The sequence below is a fragment of the Mauremys mutica genome, chromosome 12 (genome assembly GCF_020497125.1).
Source record: "Mauremys mutica isolate MM-2020 ecotype Southern chromosome 12, ASM2049712v1, whole genome shotgun sequence".
NCBI lineage: Eukaryota > Metazoa > Chordata > Testudines > Geoemydidae > Mauremys > Mauremys mutica.
The window spans coordinates 70,148,165-70,169,247 of NC_059083.1; the positions used below are offsets into that span (position 1 = coordinate 70,148,165).

Below are 21,083 nucleotides of genomic sequence, written 5' to 3' on the forward strand. Positions count from 1 at the left end.
AATTACTGATTACCCACAAGAATATCTCTGCACAGAAGAGGTATTCTTTATGAAGAAGATGTCAGGGATTTCTAATATTAAAAAAAAAAAAACCTGAAATCCTGTCAGTGATTAAAATAATAGGCCAAGGCTGGGGGAGAGTGTGGGTGGTGATATGACAGCAAGAGATCTGACTTATTCTTGAATGTCATTCAGTGCTTCACTCCCTGAGCCAGAGTCTGGTAGTTCTTCAGGGAAGGGCCACCACACTACAGCTGGAAGCCGAAAATCTCGCTCCCACAACCGAGGAGAGGCTGGGGGACACGCTGAGAGCGAAGAGCTGCTCCTTTGGGCGAAGCTGTTCCAAACTTAGAGCCTGTAGAATCTTAACAGATGCAACTGCAAAGGGGCCGGGATGATGCCATTGGGGGTGCATTGTGATCAGCCGGCAGAGTCCGGAGGAAGCTGCAGCTCTGGACTACAGTAGAAAAAAGTGACTGGCTGGAAGCCAAAAGGGACAGTGACTGAGCGTTTAAACATCCTCCACCCTCTGTACCCAGTCTGCATGTCTCAGCAAAGGGGTCCCTCCATCATTTCCCTCTTGCATACAGCGACTGAAGGGTTAAAGAGATCTGGGCCTCCTCTGCGAGCCCCCCAGGCTTCACAGGGGCATATCATTGCTGGGGCAATAAGAACTGGGAGCTTTTGTGACGTCTGTGGACCTGAAGGGGTTAATGAGAGCAGCCAATCCTGCCTGTGTCCTGCCAGAGCTGAGACAGACCTGCCCAGCCAGCTTAGCAACTTTCACACCGTGCGTGCAGTGCGCAAGGAGCAGAGCGATTTCTGACAGTCTCAGGGAATAACCACAGCGTAGCTCTCCCCATCCACCTCCGAGCACACGCTGCCTGGTCCCCGGGGGGAGCAGCGAGGAGGGGATCGAGCCCTTGCTGCATGGGCTGGATTTAGGAGCTCTGGGACTGAACCTGCACCAAGCCTGGACAGTCATCGGCAGGGCTGATCGGAGCCCCGTCTGCTGATCGCACTCTGCAGAGCGGGGGAGCTGCTCAGAGGCACAGTGACAAGAGAGGAAGCCAGTGCCAGAGGTAAGACTCCTTTCTCCCTGTGCATGGCTGAGCTGGGATGTCTGGGGACCATCGCCAGGGACAGGAGCTACCCTGGGAAGCAGGAAGGTGACTGGATAGCAGGGGAGGCAGGTTGGAGGAGGGTGGGGGTGGGGAGGAAGGTTCTGGACGCTGGAGTATCTCAGACTGCAGTGAAGCACATTTTGATTTTCATCACTAGTTTGGCAAAGCTGTAGGATTTTTTTTTCCCAACAGAGCTCGGGCAGCCCCCTGCAGGAAGGAAGTTTCTGAGATGAGGCTGCTTCAGGATGACTGAGGTAGGGCAAAGCCTCCCCTACTCCCCCCAACCTCCCCAGGGTACTGGATGGTGGCGACTGGGGGATGTTCACTCACTCGGGGTGCAGCGCCATATGGATAGAACAGCACAGGGGAGCCTTCCCAGGGTCAGGGGCTGGCTTGAAGTGTAGCCCCAGCTCCTAAACCCAACCCTTTCCCTTGGTGTCTCCTCCCCCACCCTCCCCGGTGTCGCACTGGTCATCTGAGCATTGTGGCCACTTCCACTCAGTACAACGGACTTCCCCGGGCTGGCTGGCCGACTTCAGCTCAGGCCTCCCCGTCCAGACACCTGCCCTGGGACGTCCCTTGGTCTCTTGAAGTGGTGGCGCCCCTCTGCCTGTGAAACACCCTCCACACAGGAGAAGGGCCTGGAGTTCCAGACATCTGGGAAGGGAAAAGAAGATCCCCGGGGATTATGTAATTCCCCCAAGCTATTGCAGATCTGAATGGAGGCATATGCAGCCGAGGGGGTAAGTGTGTGCTTTGCGTGTGCTTGCATGTAGTTACCTGAACATGTCAGGGTGGGCCCCTGTCTTTGATTTGATGCTGGGTAGGATTTTCCTTAGAACCTGAGTGTTTGGTTGGGCTCTTGGCAAGTTTCACCCTTGGTCTCACAGCCAGACTCCCTCCCTCCCTGTCTCTCGCTCTGTCTTTTCCTCCCTTTCTATCTTTGTCAGCTGTCAGAAGAGTCCAACCCCTTCCTAGTTCCTGTAACTTATCCCCCTCCCTCAGCACTGGGTACTTCCCTGTGAGCCTGGTGCCCAGTGAGGCGTACTGAGACGGGGCAGGCAATGGCCTTTTGGAACCTGGCTGCGGGTTTATTAGGAGCATCTCTGGCACAGGGGAAAGCAGCTACGGATGGGGCCTTTGCCGAAGGCTGACTCCTCGCACTGTTGTTCTGATGGCTGTTTGGATTTCACCTGCTTCTTCTCTTTGCTTTGGGCAACGTTCTCTCCAAGAGGGAGGGCCGTGCACATTGCTAAAGTTAACAAGGCTTTTCCCTTCTTTCTCTTCTCTTCCCCGTCTGTCTCTCCTTCTTCTCCCATCCTCATCTTGCTGACATCTTCCCTTTCCCTGTCTGTCACCCTGAGTCTTTCCCTCTGTTTCCTCATCTCTCTCACCTATCAGTCTGCTCCCCCCCCTCTACCCCAATCATTACTTGTCTCTCTTCCTCTCCCTTCCCTGCCTTTCTCTCCCTGTCTCCTCTTGCTCTGGTCTCTCTCTCGTTGCCTCCCGAGGCCCTTTCTTTTCCCCTTTGCTGGGATCACTAAAGCTCCCTGGTTGGTGGAGACCCTGCAATTTGGTTCAGTGCCGAGCCACTGTGTCCTTCTCCCCACCTGACTGCTTTTTGCTCAAGGTCACTGCAGTAATTCCATATGAGGCTGCCTGGTGCTGCCTTATCTACCACACGGTTTCTGTTTCACTCCCTTTATATTCCTGGGGATATTGTGTTCGATAAAACTCACTGCTTTTAACACCATTGGCAGGGCTCCAGGCACAAACACTCTGCCTCCTCCATGCTGCCACCCATGTCCAACTTTTATTTTTTCTCCTTCTTTCGTTCCTGTGTCTCTGGACATCATAAAAACTGAAAACTTTCTGGGAAGTTTTGCAAGCAGGTGAATAATTGCATGGACAGCTCACATTGCCGGCTGGAGACAATCCTGGTGCCAGTTGGCACATTGGGAATGTCCGGATCTGGGGCTTCTACTGAAGAGGGAACCTGCTGGGAGCTAGAAGGGAATGTCCCAAGCTGAGGCTTTGATACAAGGGAGAATTTAATCAGCAAAAGCCTAGTGTTCGCCAGCAGGGAAGGTGGAACTTCGTCAATAACCTTGTTGCAGTCAGAAGGGAAAATGCTGATCTTGATCCTGAAGGACTTAACTTGATCAGCTCAGTTGTTTTTAAGCAGTAAGGAGTGAATGTCTCCCCCCCACACCCCCGTCGGGTACTGCTGTCTCTGGTTGCAGTCATTTTACTGGCATTTAGCCGCACTAAGATCTAAAGACAGTAAGCGGGTTGAGCTGGGCTGCACTGTGAAAGGAAATCAATACAGGGAAATGTCTTGAAAGAAACTTCTTTAGTCCCATAGCCATCTCTGCGGATTCCTCTCTCTCTCTGCCTCAGTGAGTGTGATGCCTACACTGGCTGGGGGTGGGGTGGGTGGGTGGCCTGTTCTTCATCGATGGCCATGGGGTTAACCAGGCCATACCTAGGCAGAGGCAGGGCCTGTTCATCTGAGGTGTTCTGTAAGCAATTCTAGGACATGACTGGTTTAATGGAAGGTGGTGGGAGATGCGTGCTCTTCGTGGGTGTGATCACGTGAAGCTATTTTCAGCCCCGTCTCCATCATGGAGAAAATGAGGTTCCCTAATGGAGGTTATAGCTGAGTCACTCAGGAAGGGTAAGGATGAAAACAAGATGTAGCAACTGAATTCCAGGGAGCGGTCACCTCCCCACAGTTGCCTCTCAAGCCAGGAGGTGAGGACTGAAACCACTGTGTCGCTGCACTCTTGGGAGCGCAGGGTCAGGGACAAAGCCAGTCAGAGTGTGGAACTGGGAGAGGATCGCCAGCACAGGTCAGACTTGTGCCTCCTCCTTGGGGCAGTGCTGTGCGGTGATCTCCAAGCGTACGTTAGCTGGAGCACAAGAAGGGAAGCAGGGAAGTGAAGGGGCTGGGCTTAGAAAGCCAAGGTTGGCCTTGAGCACAAGCAATCCAAGAGGTCATTGGGGTAGCTCTGCAACTCATGGTTTGCCCTTCTCCCGAGGAAGGAGGAAACAACTCACAGGATCCTTACGCTCCCTCCATCACCAGAGAACTGGAGTGGGGGAAACTCCTGCCCTGATTGTTCCCCTCCCTTTAACCCGCAGGTTAAAACATCAGTGCCCTGTCCACACTGCAGCCGTCATCGTCACTACCGTTGGTGGAGAGTCATGGGTCCCAATTTCCTTTCTGTTGACACATCTTTGAAAACCTCATTGTAACATGCATCGTCTTTTCATCGCAACTGGGCTGAGGGTTACTTTCTACACATGCAAATCCTGTCCCTGGGACTCTGGAGGATGGCTTAGCTGCTCTGCACCGCTGTGTGTGTGTGTGTGGGGCTGGGGGAGGTGTGCGTGTGAGAGAGAGAGATACTTTGTGCTCATTTGAAAGAAAATTCAAAGTAAAATGTTCTCATCTTTCCGCACCCACCACCTCCACCCTCTATCAAATTAATTTCTCCCTCCACCCGCCTCTCTCCTGCTACCTCTGCTTGGATATAACATTAGCAGTCAGGTGGGCTGCAGCGTGGCAGGAACATGACAGAGACCCCGCACGGGGAATGCACTTGTTTAAAAAAGATCTTGTAGCGAGTGTCGTGCTCTTGAAAGGTGCTGCAGGCTTCTGTTCTATCTGCAGGACAGGCACAGTGGCAGCAGGAGGCCAGGTGGTCTGGTGGGCTGAGCCCAAGGCCAGCGCCAGAGCCTTGTGTGTTCTCATCTTGATCTGCCGCGTTGGCTTGCGGGGTGTCACTTGACCTCTGTGTCTCACTCATCCCTTCTGTCAACGGAGGAGGATCGCAGCCCTTCCCTGCTGCAGCCAGGACTAATTGAGTTAATGTGTGTGAAGTGCTCGAGGTTATTGTTACAGGAGAGGCAAGAGTAGTGCACATTTCCTGTACCAAATGACCCGAGCCTGTCTGGGAGAAGCCACCAGGGCAGCTGGACAGTAACCCAGTCTCCATGACCCAATCTGCATTCAGCTTCTCCGCTGAAACTGATAACAGTGGGGTCAGTTAGCACCGGGTGAGATGTGGACACCCAGGAACTGGACTGAAACCACCACACTTGTTTCTGATACACCACTAAATACTAAGTCCAGGCTTTATCTTCCTGTGCTTCAGGCAACAGGGGCTCTGTGAAATGCCTGTTCTCAGACCCTGAGGGGGAGCATTGCTTGGGGTATCCCACCTTCAGATTTACTGGCCCCCATCAGTGTCCATTCCAAGAATAAGGGGTTACCTCAATAATGCCGTGAGAGAAACTAGGAAAGAGAGGAAGAGGTGTGGTGACCCTGCCGGTCATTTCTCTACAGAGATGCAGGATGGAGATACACCCTGAACAAAATTCCTGCATCACACTGTAACTGAACCCAAAGTCTGGGGTGAAACCCTGGCTCTATTGAAGGCAATAGCAAAGCTCCTGTTGACTTCAGTGGAGCCATGATTTGGCCTCTGGTGCATAAAGAGTCTCTGAAAATCTCAGCATTCTCAAACCTCAACATTCTCAGGATCAGTTTGGCTTGCCTAAGCACTCCAGAGTTTGGGATGCTTACCCAAAATGGCTGGGTGCACGGAACTGGGTCAGAAATCTTGTCATCTCTAGCACCTTTGTTTCTGATAGGAAATATCATGAGAATAGGCTCTCTTGTGCATTGCAGCACCTGCTTCTCTTGCTGGGATCCAGAACCAGCTTACAAGCTCAGAGAATGGTCAGTTTGAGTGTGGGGGTAGAGGTTTGTTGGGGGGAAAGTTTCTTATTTTAGCCAAACTGATGCACTAATCCTCAGCCTTGAGCCAATTGTTCTCTAACAGGAGAAGGCCGTGGATAATTTCCAGGAGAAGACTCACAGTTCGACAAGTGACTGGGAAAACAACAGCAGGGGATTCCATATTTATTGCCTCTCAAAGAAGCTCATTTGCTGAGTTTACTTGTAAAAAGGTGGCTGGGATCTTAGTCACACTTGTTTTCTTTTCCTTCTGTGACATCAGCACCAGTATAAAAATCCCTGTTGACTAAAGGCAGATGCATCTGGAACTTAGTTAACAATTCTGATGATGCATAGAATCGACAGAATGGAATCCATTTCCCTCTCCCATAGTGTGTTTCCATTGAGAAAACAGTATACACCTATTTTTGCCACTATGTGAGGCTCAGTACATAGAGGAAGCAGATCTTTGGGGGAATAAGGTGCCATTTTTAGACAGCTACTTTTAGGAGCAGAACCACACGGTAAAATCTGATCCAACTATTTCTGTAGAATACAAGAGGAGATATCTGGAGAAACTATAAGGACTGACTATTTATTTTCTATATGATTTTTCCTTTGGATTCATCTCGATCAAATAAAAATTTAACTTGTTTGCCTTTAGCTGCAGTAAGTAGCAAGGTTAAGTCACAAAATACAAGGATGTTTGAAATAGAACTATTATAATTTTTCATGTTACATTTACTATGTCTTGATGATATGCATTAAAGGTGAAAATTACTGCAGGTGCTGCCAGAGAGCAACAGAAGTGCTTTGGGAATGCAAACTGGGTCCCTTTTTCACTGGTGATTGTATTTAACACTTTCTGTCTGTTTTCCAGATCAGCGTAAAACCTAGTGAGCTAGAGCTCTTTCACTGGTGAAGCTGGAACGGTGACTTTCCCACTGGGTCCCAGACTGTTTGTTTATTCCTCAGTTCTTCATTGCCCATTGTGGACTTTATGCAAGGTTCAGCCATGACTACCTCTGCCTTGCGCCGGCAGGTAAAAAACATTGTGCACAATTATTCGGAGGCAGAGATCAAGGTGCGTGAGGCGACCTCCAATGACTCCTGGGGTCCACCCAGCTCCCTGATGTCTGAGATTGCAGATCTGACCTTCAACACAGTGGCTTTCGCAGAGATCATGGGGATGATCTGGAGGCGGCTGAACGACAGTGGCAAGAATTGGCGCCATGTGTACAAGGCACTGACCCTGCTGGACTACCTCATCAAAACCGGATCGGAGAAGGTGGCCCATCAGTGCCGGGAGAACCTTTACACCATTCAGACTCTGAAAGACTTCCAGTACACAGACCGCGACGGCAAGGACCAAGGCATAAATGTGCGGGAGAAAGTCAAGCAGGTCACGGGTCTGCTGAAGGATGAGGAGAAGCTGAAGCAGGAAAGGGCTCATGCCCTGAAAACCAAAGAGCGCATGTCCACTGAGGGCACAGGCATCAGCAGCAGCCAGCAGCTCTCTTATGGCAGGCGGACATCGCAGTATGGAGAAGACTATGGCAGGCCGAGGGGGTCTCCATCATCATTTAATTGTAAGTGCTGCAGTGCTACAGACCGTGCGTGGTATGGAGAGCGTGGGTGTTTCTGACCCAAGGGAAGTGGATCACTGGGTGTCTGAAGTTCAGAAGGAACATTTTGGGTATTGCTCTTATCTATCTTGGCAGCCCTGTCCAGAACATTGTCTTTTAGGGCAGTGGCTCAAAACCCATATCAGTTACTTTCTAGCCACATCGCCAATAGTCTCCACTGTGAGGCAGACAGTTTTCTTTCTGTTTTAATATCATGGGGTAGGTGACCTTTGGTCTTCCTCTGGGCCACCCTCACGTGCAGCTGGCATTCTGGAGAGTAAAAGCTAAGGCTGTGACTCTACATCTCACAGTCTGAATTTCTCCCTGTCTTCAAGGCATTATTAATTAATGGGTAAACAAGGCACTCAGGACACAGAAGTGAAGGAAGCACCACACAGATGCAATCTTGAACACCGGGAGCTTGTTTAGGAGGTTGCAACTCTAAAATGTTTCTCTAGCTGCTGCTTCTTTTAATATTAGCCTCAACTACTTTCCGATAGTTTCCTATCCTCCCACCAAGCTGCCTGATTTGGTGGAGTCCCCCTGCCATTGTGTAGAGATTCTTGTGCTAGCAGGGTCCCTGCCGACAAACACAATTTTATTCCTAGCACACTGAGGGGTAATTGTTCCACTTGCATTCTGACCCCAATCCCCACTCTTCTCCTTAGTCAGGCCTGTGGTCGAACTCCAGCTCTTTAAAGGCAGACTGTCTCTCTGAGTGCTCTGTGATGTCCATGACATTAGGAGCAGCTTCCCAAGCATTTAGGGCAGTTGCTAAGTATGAAGGTCCTGTAGCTTGAGCTGGGTGGTGGGAATGAGGGGAGAGCAGAGAAGCCCGTCGAGGCGGGGAAGGTGGGTGATCATTGTGGACTGACGCCTGGAAACATCCCAACTCCAGAGATTCCGTTTTTCTTCCTCCTCCTTCAATCTGAACTCTTCCTCTTTTTTTATCTCAGCCTCTTCCTCGTCCCCTCAGCACACCTCAGACCTGGAACAGGCAAGACCCCAGACGACTGGAGAGGAGGAGCTGCAGTTACAGCTTGCACTAGCCATGAGTCGAGAGGAGGCTGAGAAGGTAATGTTTGCAGCCGCCTCCTGTGGGGGGAGGTGATTGCCTGCAATGTCACATGGCCCATCCAGGACTGCTGTGAGCAAATATTTCCAGCGGCTGGAGATGGGACGCATGCAGGGGAGGGCTCTGGGTCACTACAGAGAATTCTTTCTCAGGGATCTGGCTGATGGATCTTACTCACATGCTCAGGGTCTAACTGATTGCCTTATTTGGGGTCAGGATGGAATTTTCCCCCAGGTCAGAGTGGCAGAGACCCTGAATATTTTTTCCCTTCCTCTGCAGTGTGGGGCAAGGGTCACTTGCTGGTTTGAACTGGAGTAAATGTAACTGTATGAGACTGTAACTTAAAGTCTTTAAATCAAGTTTTGAGGACATCAGTAGCTCTGCCAGAGGTTATGGGTCTATTATAGGAATGGGTGGGTGAGGACCTGTGGCCTGCAATGTGCAGGACAGACTACATGAGCATGATGGTCCTTTCTGGCCTTAAAGTCTATGAGTCTATGGGATCGTGGTAGTAAGGCATGAGAGAGAGATTTCTAGGCTCTGTCAACCCCCATGCTAGTGTGCACAGTATTGTTTTCTCACTGGCTGCTCCATGCAGACACAGCACGTCAGCATCTCGTGGCATGATGAGGATTTATTGCACAGTTGTTGCCCATTTCATATCCTGTGCATACAAGTGAGACTATGACTTGGTGCGTGCACTGTACCAGTACATCTTAAATCAATTCCAAACGGTCTCAGAAAGATAGATGTGGTGCATCTAAATCCTTTCTTCTGTGTGGTTGCCTTGAAGATGAATGGTTCTTTTCCATGTGCCATCAGGTGGTTTCAAAGAAGGTAAATAGAGTCCAGTCTGGAGATGTGGAATCAGGACTCCCTACAGTTCATATATAATCCAGCTGCTCTAAATACATTGGGCGAAATTCTGATGATATTGAAGTTAATGGAGGTTTTGCCATTGACTTCAATGGGGCCCAGATTTCACCCATTGTCTTTCATGTATAAATTACGCTGATTCTATTACTTTAACCATGAAGGTTTTATGCTGATGTGCCCAGAATGATTCTGTTATTTCCTTGACAGATACCAGGGAGAACCTGTGTCCCCCGGGGAGAATGGGTTCTGTACCAGGAATTGCAAACATCCTGGAGAACTGGTCCGTGTACTTGTGACTTTAGCTGTGATTTGAATGCGGTTGTGCTAGTGTGTGTGCATCGGATCACTAAGTTCATTTCACATGACTGTGTTTAATTAAGTCACTCTGGATCATTTGAAATGAGGCTAGACAAAGGTCTGGAAGACATCGTAGAAAGCAAGTCTGCCTTGGCCAGGGGGAGTGGAGGGGAGGGTAGACAAGATAACTTAATGGGTCTTTCCCATCTCGCTGTTATATTCATCGTTTTAGAGTCAGCCCCAAAATCCCAGCCTAGAGCCTGTGTCCTTCATGTACTTTCCCCAGCTCTCTTATCAGCTGACCTGCTTCCCCCTTTCCAGGCAGAGACTGTTTGTTTACACACACACAGTTTGAGATTAACACCAACTGGCACTGCCTCTCTCTACCGATACTGATGATATTTGAGGAGGACAAAGCCACTGAGGGACACCACCACCCTTTGGGTGACACCTCTAGGGTCAGGACTTTCCTGCCTCACTGTAGTCTATATTTAAATGAAGCTTGGACCAAAATGTCTCTCAAACGCCTTCTCCTGGCTTAGCCTCTGGTGGTTGAGGTTGTCCCTGTGCCAGGATTGGCTCTAGGCCTTAGCATTCCTCTTTGTTCTGCAGCCACAAACAGGCCTGGTCTACACTGTGGGGGATCGATCTAAGATATGCAACTTCAGCTACGAGAATAGCGTAGCTGAAGTCGACGTATCCTCGATCTAATTAAAATTATGTACTTCGCATCCTCGCAGTGCTGGATCGACGGCCACAGCTCCCCCATCGACTTTGCTTCTGCCACTCGCACTGCTGGAGTTCAGCAGTCGACGGGAGAGCGAGCGGGGATCGATTTATCATATCTACACTACACGCAATAAATTGATCCCCGATAGATTGATCGCTACCCGCTGATCCGGCAGGTAGTGTAGACGTACCCACAGTTGCTGGGGGCCTGGCTAGTTATAGGATTGCTACCTACAAGGCCACCATCCCTGTTTCTGAGCAAAATAGTCACCATTTCCCACCCTTCCTTTCCTGGAAGCGCTTCGATGGACTCCAAAGAACTCGTGTCCCTATTTTTGTCCCAGAAATGTGGCTCTTTGTAGCTTCCCAGACCTTATCAGGGAAGCTGCTGTGGTTAGTGCTGAAGGAACGTTCTAGTCAAAGAGAAGCCCATTAGAGCCACCCATCTAGGCAGGCCAGGCACAACCGGGGAATGGGGGAGGCAAAGGGGACATTTCTCCCCCCCCCCCCCCGCCCAACAGTCTTCAAGGGGCCCCACATAATGGTCAGAAAGGCCAAAATATGTACAAATATGTACAAAGTTATCCAATGTTAAACAATGGAACAGCAGCAGACTGGTGAGTCTTCACCTTTTCACAGGTAACCGTTGACACATCAGCCAAGTTTTCCTTTTTAAACTCTTAAAACCCAAGAGTTTCCAGGGGTCTAACTAGCCCTCGGACTCCTGGAAGGTTATTTTGTTTCTAAAATAGTGACCTCCCAGAGTCCCAAACTACTTGCCCCACACTCCAAGTAATGGGACTCTAGAGCCACCCCCTGTGTCTAGGTCACACTGCTTCATGCAGAATAGCCCTCTTCCACTGTTCCTGGCTCCTCTAGCACTCCTGGGTTCTCACAGACCATCAGGCCTTGCTGAAGGATCCTGTAGGGATGTGAATTGTTGCGGCTGGTCGTTGTGGTCCCATCTGCATGTTTGACCTTTTAGTGGAGAAGGGCCCAAACTGTACATCCACCAAATCGACATTGTCAGCATGAAGGGACATGGTCAAAATGCAGCCTGGTCCTGCTCCCACTGATCCGTGGTATAATGGGGCCCGCAATGTGGTAGCGTTTTACACTGAAGACAAGATCTGAATATTTTCCAACATGCGATGTAGCAGTATTCACTGGGCTGTTTGTGTGCCTGTTGGATGAAGTTGGCACCCCTGCTGGTCCAGCAGTGAGTGATGAGATGGAAGGAGGGACGGAGTTTGTTGTAGCACATAAATCTGTTTAGTTTTATCATTGGGTGAGAGAAGAAACATGGTCCATAGTCGACTGGGAGTAAGGTCTTGGGTTGTCCTATGGGCTGTACCACTAATACGCTATAAAAGGGTGGCCAAACTGTGGCTCATGAGCCACATGCTGCTCTTTTACCGTCAAAGTGCCATTCGCGGAGCCCCCCCATGTCCCTCCCCCCATTCTCCGCCTACCAGACTGAGGAAGAGGGGGAAGCTCAGGACGTCTGTCTGCAGCAGGGTGGTGGGATAGGGGCTTCTGCCCAGTGGGGAGGCGGGGCTCAGGGCTTCAGCCCTGCGGGGCGCACCTGCCAGGGCTCAGGACTTCAGCAGGAGTGGGACTGAAGCCCCGAGCCCCGTCAGGAACCTACCGCAGGGCTGAAGCCTGGAGCCTTGGCAGGTGTGCCCTGGCTCTCGAACTTCTGAAGATGGTTGTATGCGGCTCAGGGGATCGGTAAATTTGGCCACCCCTGCACTATAAGATCTTTGCTTAACCTATCTGTACTTCAGTTTTCCCATCTGAAAAGTGGGGATAATGCTGTCATCACAAGGGGGTTGAGGATTAACGGGTAACACCTGTAGAGCTCTCTGATTCTCAGAAACAGCTATAGCAATGCTAGGAGCTGGTGTTATTCTTTATCAGTGTTATTAATGGAAGATCTGCTAATGATGTTCCCATGGAGATAAAAGAGCAGAAACATCCACTGAACTCCTGAGCAGTTTGCAAAGTGTTTAGCTTTTGCAAAGGCTGCCCTTGATATGCTCTGACCTCAGCAAGGGGAAGAAGTGTCACTGGGAAGCTGTACGGTTAGAGGCCTGACAAGCCAGGCAGCTAAAAGTCTAAACAAAAGTTATAACCACAAACACAATGCAAGATAGAATCTTATAGGGCACAGATGAGCCTGAAGTGGCAAGGTGTTTGTATGTCAAATAATAGCGGATACACAACATCTTACATTAATATACCACCTTTCATCCTGAAGGATCCCACAGTGCTTTACAAGGCAATGTCACTGAAGTGCAGCCACCTCTGAGGTGGAGTGCAGCAGCCAGCTTATGGCACCACAGTGGGAGGACTTAAGAAAAGTGCTATGGGATCTTTTATGTTCACGTAGTACAGATGGGATGTTGGTGTTAGGGCCTCACCTCAAAGTCTTTGCATAAGAAGCTACATATATATATCTAAAAAATGTGACGGGCGAAGTCAACTGTGCCAGGATTCAAACCTGTGGTTTCAAGGTGGTGGTGTTTCAACCCAGAAGCTTCTAAACCAGCCCCTCCAGCAATGGATTGACAGGCAGAGTGCTAGAAAAGTGGATGAACAGACAAACAAAACAGTGGGTGGGTGAATGGCTGGATGGAAAAGGAAAGAGAGACCGATTGATGAGTATATGGGGGAAAGATCAGACGGATTGGTGCATGGATGATGGATGGATGAAAGAATAGACATTAAGATCGGTGGTTGACTAAATGGAAGAAAGAGTAGCAACAGATGAATGGATAAATGGCTGAATAAAAAGACTTACTGTATAACAGGCAAGGGATTGAAAGAAAGATGGTTACAAGGAAAGGGATAATTTGGTAGCAAATACAGAGACCTAGGGTCAAAGAAGCAATTTCATTCAGTTCTCCTTCATTGGCAGCAGCCGCTTCCTCCAGTCACCAGCACAGATGAAGAATTGCAATTGCAGATAGCGCTCAGCCTGAGCAAAAAGGAGCATGAGAAGGTACCCCACACCCAGCAGATGAAAGGGCACTTTCCTCTTCTTGGATTCTAACTTCATGAGTTTCTAAACGGACCTTTGGAGTATTAAACATTGTGCAACTTTCTGCCTTGCTTGGTGTCTTCCAGGGAAGTGGTGTACCCCAGTCCTTCTGCTTCTGGTGCTTGCTTGGCTGTAAACTTACTTTCACTGCTCTTAAAGCTGTTTGCTGCACATTCCTAACAGTGGATTTCTCATGAAATGTGCAAATACATCAGTAAAATAAAACAAGGCTGCTGCTGGCTAATGCATTACAGTTTTGGGCACAGCAACCCCTGCCCTTGGTCTCTCTGCAGAGAGTCAGTGCACATCGGTGATCATTTATCCTGTGTCTTTACTGTTCACATCCCAGACATATGCACTGTCCATTTTGACTGCAGGAAGTGAGGGCATGCCAAGGAGAGAACTCACTGCTACAGAGAGCACTGGAAGAGACCCACATGGGTATCGAGGAGGAGGAAGAAGAGGATAAGTTGAAGAAGAGTCAGGTGAAAAGCTTTAGTTGGTGGTCTGGATGGCTGGGGAGATATATAATGGGGTACAGAACATTCCATCTCTTGATCTCTGGTTCAAATCTATCCTAGACTGGTAGTGAGCAAAGGGATTATTACTTGATGGCTGTTCAGTGGTGTATGTGACTTGATCTGGTGAACTCAGTGTAATTCTTCATGTCTGCATGATTTAAAAAAAAAAAGACTCTCCATAACAGTTCACACCTCATTAGCAGCCTAACCAGGGAAACTGAATTACCCCGGATTGTCTCTCCAGGATGGGCTTGAACGGCTGGGAGACACTTGCCCTGTTTCTGCTCTGCTGTATTTGTTTTGTGCATAAGTAGAAGAGTTCAGCTGGCCTTGCTGTCCCCCTGGCTTTGTGCATGAGCACTGCATTCACTTAAAGCTTTAGCTGGAATAGATTTTAAATGACATATTTCTTGACTACAGAGAGAAGCCAGATCAGACCATTCCTGCCCAGTTCTAAGATCTAAGGTTAGGTTGCTTCTCTGCAGGAAGTACAGACGCCCCCCGTGTTACACAAACCCGACTTACACAAATCCGCACTTATGGAAAAAGTTCCGTAAGCTAGAAATAGGGGTTTTTTGTTGGTTTGTTTTTTATTTTTTGCGTAATGGTCGGGTATACGTTTCCGACTTATGCAAAATTCGAGTTACGTGAGGGTTCTGGAATGGAATGCTTGCATAAGCGGGGAGCATCTGTATAGGGTGATGTCTGGGGTGACCTCGGAAAAACCCCTCTAGTAGCCCCTTTCACTCCAGGAGCAATATCGGACGAGGCCTTGCAGGTATCCCTGATCCTTAACTTGTTTCTTTTTCTCCTTACAATTCTAGTCCTCTATTGCGGAGCTGGCAGACATTTTTGGACCAGTGCCAGTAACTTCAACCCATGTTTCAGCTGACCCATGGGATATTCCAGGTGGGGGCAACTCTCAATCTGCTGATGCTTGGGAGAATGGCAGAACCTTCTCCCCTCCAGCTCTGTCCTTGTCCAATTCTGGGGAGCCTAACAGTAAGAATCTTTGCTTGTGTTCTCTCCGTCTGCCCTTTCCCCTTATCCTCTGCTCACTCACTGCATTCTCATAGCAGCTTTTAACCACACCCGGGCTATTGAACAGAAACGAGAAATGAAGGAAGAAGGGTGACAAATGGTAAACATGGGCAGATTACTAAATGTGTCCTGCCTTCTGGCCTCATTTTGCTTTATGCGTTTCTTTCCCGATTACCTGCTCTTTTCTTTTCTTTCTTTCTCCTGCTCCTCTCTAACCTGTTTGCCCCTTTGCCCCACCCCTGGCTGTGTTTCAGTTCTCTCTGCACTGCCTTTGAATGGTTCCCTGCCTGGGTTCCACAACTTCCTGTGTGTCTTTCAGGTCTAAAGTCCAATGTGGAACCAGCAGGAGCCTCTTGGGTCCCCTCTGCAGACCCCTGGGCTCCAATCCCTGCTGCTTCCGGGGATCCTCTAAACCAGATGGCAGCATCGGTCAACCAGACCTCCACAGGGCCTTGGGATCTTCCTCCCATAGTCTCCTCCTCCTCCTCTGACCCTTGGGAGAAGACCCCCCTCTCTTCAAGTCTGTCATCAGCAGATGCCTGGGTAAAGGCATCCCCACCTTCTAAAGCTTCTGCTGATGCTACATCTGCTGCTGATCCTTGGGGAGGTGTCGTTGACAATCCTCCCAGGGCAGGTAAGAGAAGCTCTTTTTTTTTTTTTGTCAGTTTCCATTGCTGCTTGAAGCTCGGGATTATTCTTCCTGACGTCCTCATGATACTTACCATCACATCCCTTCTTTTGGGATCCAGTTTCCTCTGATCCTCTAAAAAATCTCAGGCAATACCTGCGTCTTGTCTTTCCTTACCAGGGAATGTCTTTGATGGTCCACTTTGCCAGCTCCACTCTGATCCCCTCTCCCGAGGAGGAGATTGTAGCAGATTTTTTGCCTAAATCTTGAGCACACTGGGAGACCTCGACCCACTCTTAGCCATGACTATACACAAAAGAGAGTTGTAGTGAAAACGGTATAGCCCCCTGGGAGAAGAATAACAAAACCACAGATCAGGTCTGTCCAGTGTATGGTGAAAGCCCTTGCAACGCCCAAAGGGGAAACCCCCAGGAGGACAGTAGTGTGTGATGGAGGAATTTACATTAGTCCCACTGGGGGGAAAAAAAGCTACAAGAGTTGGACTACACAGTGTGATACCAGTGCTGGTAAGGCCCACATGGGGGAAACAGAGCCACAATGTGTAGAAGCACAAATTTGCAGACAAAGAATACTTGAGGGAACAAATTTCTTAGGGCTAGACTCTGATCTGAGTTACAGTGGTGCAAACTTGCAGTAACTCGGCTGAAATCAGAGGAGGAATGGATATTTAAAAGAAGCCAGATTCTGATCTTACTTACATTCATAGTGAAATGTCTCTGAATTTAAATGCATGTGAATGAAATCAGAGTCTGGCCCCTAGTGAATAACTTTTCCTTGCCTTAGTTACTAATTAATTATTGTTATTTATGTATTATTTGTATTGCCATTGTGCCTTGGAGCTACGGTACCAGGCCCCCCCCGTGCGAGGTGCTGTACAAAAACAACAAAAGATGGCCCCTGCCCAACTGAGCTCAGAGTTTAAGTATTTCTCAACAATGATTCTTTCCTTTAGAGAAAGGAATTCAGGTCACTGGCACTTCTTTGGGTTGCTAGCTTTTCTCGGTCTGTGCAGGCCTTAGGATAGAGCTGAAGGGTGCCGGGTTTCTGGAGTCATGGGGCGTGCCTGTCCCTGCAGGTCTGGGATTGGTCTGAACGCACCTTCCTGTTGCCCTCTGAGGCACTAACAGTCGGGGAAGCCTGCCGGGGTGCAGAGGATGGCATGCATGAAGCGGGCCCTCCCTTGCGTGCTTAGTTTCTCTGTCTCGTCCACTGGCATTGGTTGGTCAGTGGGTCACTGATTTGGACTCGGTGGCTCATTCATACAGGTAGCTTCAGGACTCACTGACCTATTTCATTCCTTTCTCCCTCTCTCTGGTGTTCTATGTTCTCCTTAACCCCTAACTCCCCATCTCTGCTTGTCTTGCCTCGTTTTTGTCCCTTTTAAAAATTGATTCCCTCTGTCCTTCCTCTGTTGTTTTCCTTCCCCTCGCTTCCCTTCTGGGTCTGTCTGTCTCCTTTCTTCCTCTCAGCTTCAGGTGATGTCACTTTTGACTTGTTTGCAAAACCGCCACAGCCGACAGAGCAGCTGGAACATGAGAGCTCACAGGCCCCATCCTCTGTCAAGCCTAACAGCCCCGTTGGTAAGAGAGTCTGAACAGATCAAGGGTGCTGGGGCCGGAAGGGTAAATAGTATCAGAGGGGTAGCCGTGTTAGTCTGGTTCTGTAGAAGCAGCAAAGAATCCTGTGGCACCTTATAGACTAACAGACGTTTTTCAGCATGAGCTTTCATGGGTGAATACCCACTTCTTCGGATGCAAGAAGAAGTGGGTATTCACCCACGAAAGCTCATGCTGCAAAACGTCTGTTAGTCTATAAGGTGCCACAGGATTCTTTGCTGCTTCAAGGGTAAATAGGGCATTGTGGAACAGGGGGGAAGTCGATGGGTGTGTCTGCAAGTGAGGGTGAGAGCTTCCTTGGGGCTCTGTGGGAGGGTGTATTTGTTTCATATTGTGGCATGCATCTGCGTGATTATAACTCACCATGGCATATGGCTACTGGCCCCAAAGTCTCTCACTGTCATAGCGTCGTACAATTTCATCTCTGTGTTAGACATCTGACGAAAGGGTTAACTATCCTAAAGTGTTTGCATATGGGCGAAGATGGAGTCCATGCAAGCTACTGTTTTTCCATTAGCTAGAAATACTTGGGAACAGCTGGGGCAAACTTCCATTGACATTTGTCTTCTGAGTCTGGCAACAATGCATGCTGCGACCTGCTGCTGAGCAGACAGAGGACGCAGCTTCTCGAAGCGGAGACTGCTACTTCTGAGCTAGACTCCCTGCAACAACTTTCAGTTTTAAGGAGAGTTTGTCCCAGACAGGGGCAGCTCTAGACATTTTGCCGCCCCAAGCACGGAGGGTCTGCTGGTCCCACGGCTTCGGCGGACCTCCTGCAGGCGTGCTTGCGGGAGGTCCGCTGAAGCCGCGGGACCAGCGGACCCTCCGCAGGCAAGCCACCAAAGGCACCTGCCTGCCGCCCTAGCGGCGACCGGCAGAGCGCCCCCCGCAGCTTGCCGCCCCAGGCACGCGCTTGGAGCGCTGGTGCCTGGAGCCGCCCCTGGTCCCAGATCAGAGAAGCGTTTGTGAAGGCAATCCAAGCATGTGCTTTGTGATTCTTCAAGACACAACAGTCAGCAGAGAGAGGCAACGTCACTTGGCTTATGGGGCATTCAGCCTGCAGGATGCACTGTTCTGCTTCTCTCTCATGTGACAGTCCACACTTCTGCTTGTTGTTCTCTTGACATTTATTATCCCATCTTTGTTATGCTATTAAGTCTCTGCTGTTTGTTCTAGATTTGGACCTGTTTGGCGACCCGATTCCCAGCACCAAGCAGAATGGAGTTAAGAACACAGATGTTTTTGATCTTGCGGGCTTAGGCGACTCTCTTACTGACTCCAACAAAGAGAGGAAAGATTGTAAAACTCCAGAGTCCTTTCTTGGCCCAACTGCCTCCTCCTTGGTGAATTTGGACTCCTTGGTAGTTGCCCCCGCAACCCTGAAGACTCATAATCCATTTTTGTCAGGTAGGTCATGGGGCACTGAAGGATGTTGTGCAGTTTCAGAGGGTATGTCTATGCTGCAGCGTAAGCCTAGGGTTCAAACTCAGGCTCAAGCCTAATCCCCATTCTGTCTACACACAAATTGCACTAACCCAGGGTCCCAGGACCCCACAGGGGTGAAGGGTCCGAGCCTGAGTCAACCCAGGACCCAGGGTTCAAGCCCTGTTGCTTTGCAGTGTAAATGCAGCCCCACTGAACTTGTGCTCTGGGAATCTGCAAAAAGTATCCCACAGCCCCATGGGCCAGCTTTCTTTGTCCAAGTTTGGTGGACAGTCAGATTTTCCCACACTGCACCACGAACAAAAGGCTAGAGCAGCCACATATTGGGAGGGTGCTAGGAAGTCTGAGATATGGGTGGTTGAACTTGGGCCTGCATAATGCAGTGTGGATGCCGGAGCCCCAGGTTCAGTAATTCCTGACATGGGGTTATAAATGAGTGTAGATGCTCAAGCCCTAAGTTAACAAACCCAGGGTCTATTAACTTGAGTTCTACTAACCCCAGGCTTATGTTGCAGTGTAGATGTACCCTGAGGCTCTTGGTGGGCTATGTAAGGATGACAGGTGGGACCTTCGGGTGGCTCATGAGCTGATGTGAATCAGAAGGCCACAAAAGGATGGTGTGCGGACCCATGGGAATGTTTTCACAATGACTTGGTTTAACATGCAGCACCTACAGTGACTGAGCTCTGCCCTTAGTGTCATAGTGAAAAACAAAACCACACTGAAGTTCTGATCCTGGCCAGGAAACAGAGGTCAGCCTGAAACTCATGACAGAGGCTTTGGTTTGAACTTAACTTCTCAAGCTATTTTTTTCAGTCTTCTGTCTGAATTTCTGGGGTTGAGTCAAAGCCTGAATGTTCCTGAATCATCAGTTTAGCAGTTGAATTTAATAGCAATATGTTTTGAGGCCAGTGACTAGCCTTGACCTTTAACCCTAGCCCCTAACTTCCTGTCTAGTAGACTGTATCCCTGATGATGCTGTGTACTTTCTCCTGACAGGTCTCAGTGCACCTTCTCCCACAAACCCATTCAGCACCAATGACCAGATCAAACCAACACTCAATCAGATGAGGACCAGCTCCCCAGTGCCAGGCATGGCCATGGGGATGACCATGAACTCCATGACCTACAGTGCTTCACTCCCTCTTCCGCTCAGCAGTGTCCCAATGACCCTCCCCGTCTCCATGAGTGCCTTCCCGCAGGCCGGAGCAGGGCCGTTTCCACAGCTACCCAGTAACCTGCCTCAGCCTTTGTTGCCACTGACTGGCTCTGCTCTTCCCCCTGCCTCACAGGGGGTGATGAACCCTTTCCTCTGAAGTCTCTGGATCTGTGTTACGTGTAGTCTTTCTTGTCCCGCGCCCAGCTATTATGGAAATCTTTGCATGTTCTCATGCAAAGGCCTTGTGGGCACAAGTTCATTAGTTGTGATGGAGGAAACCATTCACCCGAAACTCCTAACCCAACACCTGCCCAGGTCACAGAGACACAGTTAGCATGAATCTCCTTGCTTGAAGTGCTATAGAAGTACCTGCTCCAGTATGGTGGGTAAAGGATGGCTAGATCTGCCTCTGCCGGCAATAAGGACACTCTTGTCATCAGCTGGCATTCCCATGATCTGCAGAGTAGATGGAGGGTCCCTAAGAAAGGGCTTTAATTATCTAGGGCCCTCCATTCTCCGGCACGGTATGCTGTTACATAGAGAGCCCAGTAGGAAGCATCTTAACAGACGTTTTCGAGTCACCATAGATCTCTTAGAGATCATCGTGGGCCTGTCAGTGGGATAGAGGAATCCTTCTGTAATCTGCATGGAAGGTGCAATCACTTGCTGAGACTTGCAGCCCCAACGCTTGCTGGAGGTCAGGATGTTCCCAGGCACAGGAGGAGTACTCCTTAGAATCCCTTTCCTCTGCCAAGTATCAGAGGGGTAGCCCCGTTAGTCTGTATCCACAAAAGCAACGAGGAGTCCGGTGGCACCTTAAAGACTAACAGATTTATTTGGGCAAAAAAACCACTTCTTCAGATGCATGGAGTGAAAATTACAGATACAGGCATAAATATACTGACACATGAAGAGAAGGGAGTTACCTTACAAGTGGAGAACCAGTGTTGACTCACTCTCACAGACCTTGAGAGGTAGGCCAGCCCTTGCTTACAGACAGCCTCCCGACCTGAAACAAATACTCACCAGCAACTACGCACCACAGAAACACTAACTCAGGAACCAATCCCTGGAACAAACACCAGTGCCTACTCTGTCCCTATATCTACTCTAGCGACACCATCAGAGGACCCAACCACAT

The 21,083-nt window shown here is 49.5% G+C and overlaps 1 protein-coding gene across 6 annotated transcripts; it reads left to right on the plus strand.

Moving 5' to 3' along the window:
- The first annotated feature begins 439 nt into the window (after positions 1-439).
- On the plus strand, positions 440-20,811 carry EPN3 (epsin 3). Of its 6 annotated transcripts, none has more exons than XM_044983061.1 (11): positions 445-1,082; positions 1,317-1,378; positions 6,749-7,457; positions 8,450-8,568; positions 13,391-13,474; positions 13,891-13,998; positions 14,859-14,943; positions 15,395-15,709; positions 17,194-17,304; positions 18,517-18,747; positions 19,783-20,811. In XM_044983061.1, exons 3-11 carry the CDS (start codon positions 6,869-6,871, stop codon positions 20,097-20,099), a joined length of 1,959 nt encoding a protein of 652 aa, XP_044838996.1. In that variant the 5' UTR covers positions 445-1,082; positions 1,317-1,378; positions 6,749-6,868; the 3' UTR covers positions 20,100-20,811. The 6 variants fall into 6 exon arrangements, with proteins under 6 accessions (XP_044839002.1, XP_044838996.1, XP_044838998.1 ...); XM_044983064.1 differs by having other exon boundaries at positions 446-1,082; positions 13,394-13,474; XM_044983067.1 differs by lacking the exon at positions 17,194-17,304 and having other exon boundaries at positions 440-1,082.
- Positions 20,812-21,083: the final 272 nt, after the last annotated feature.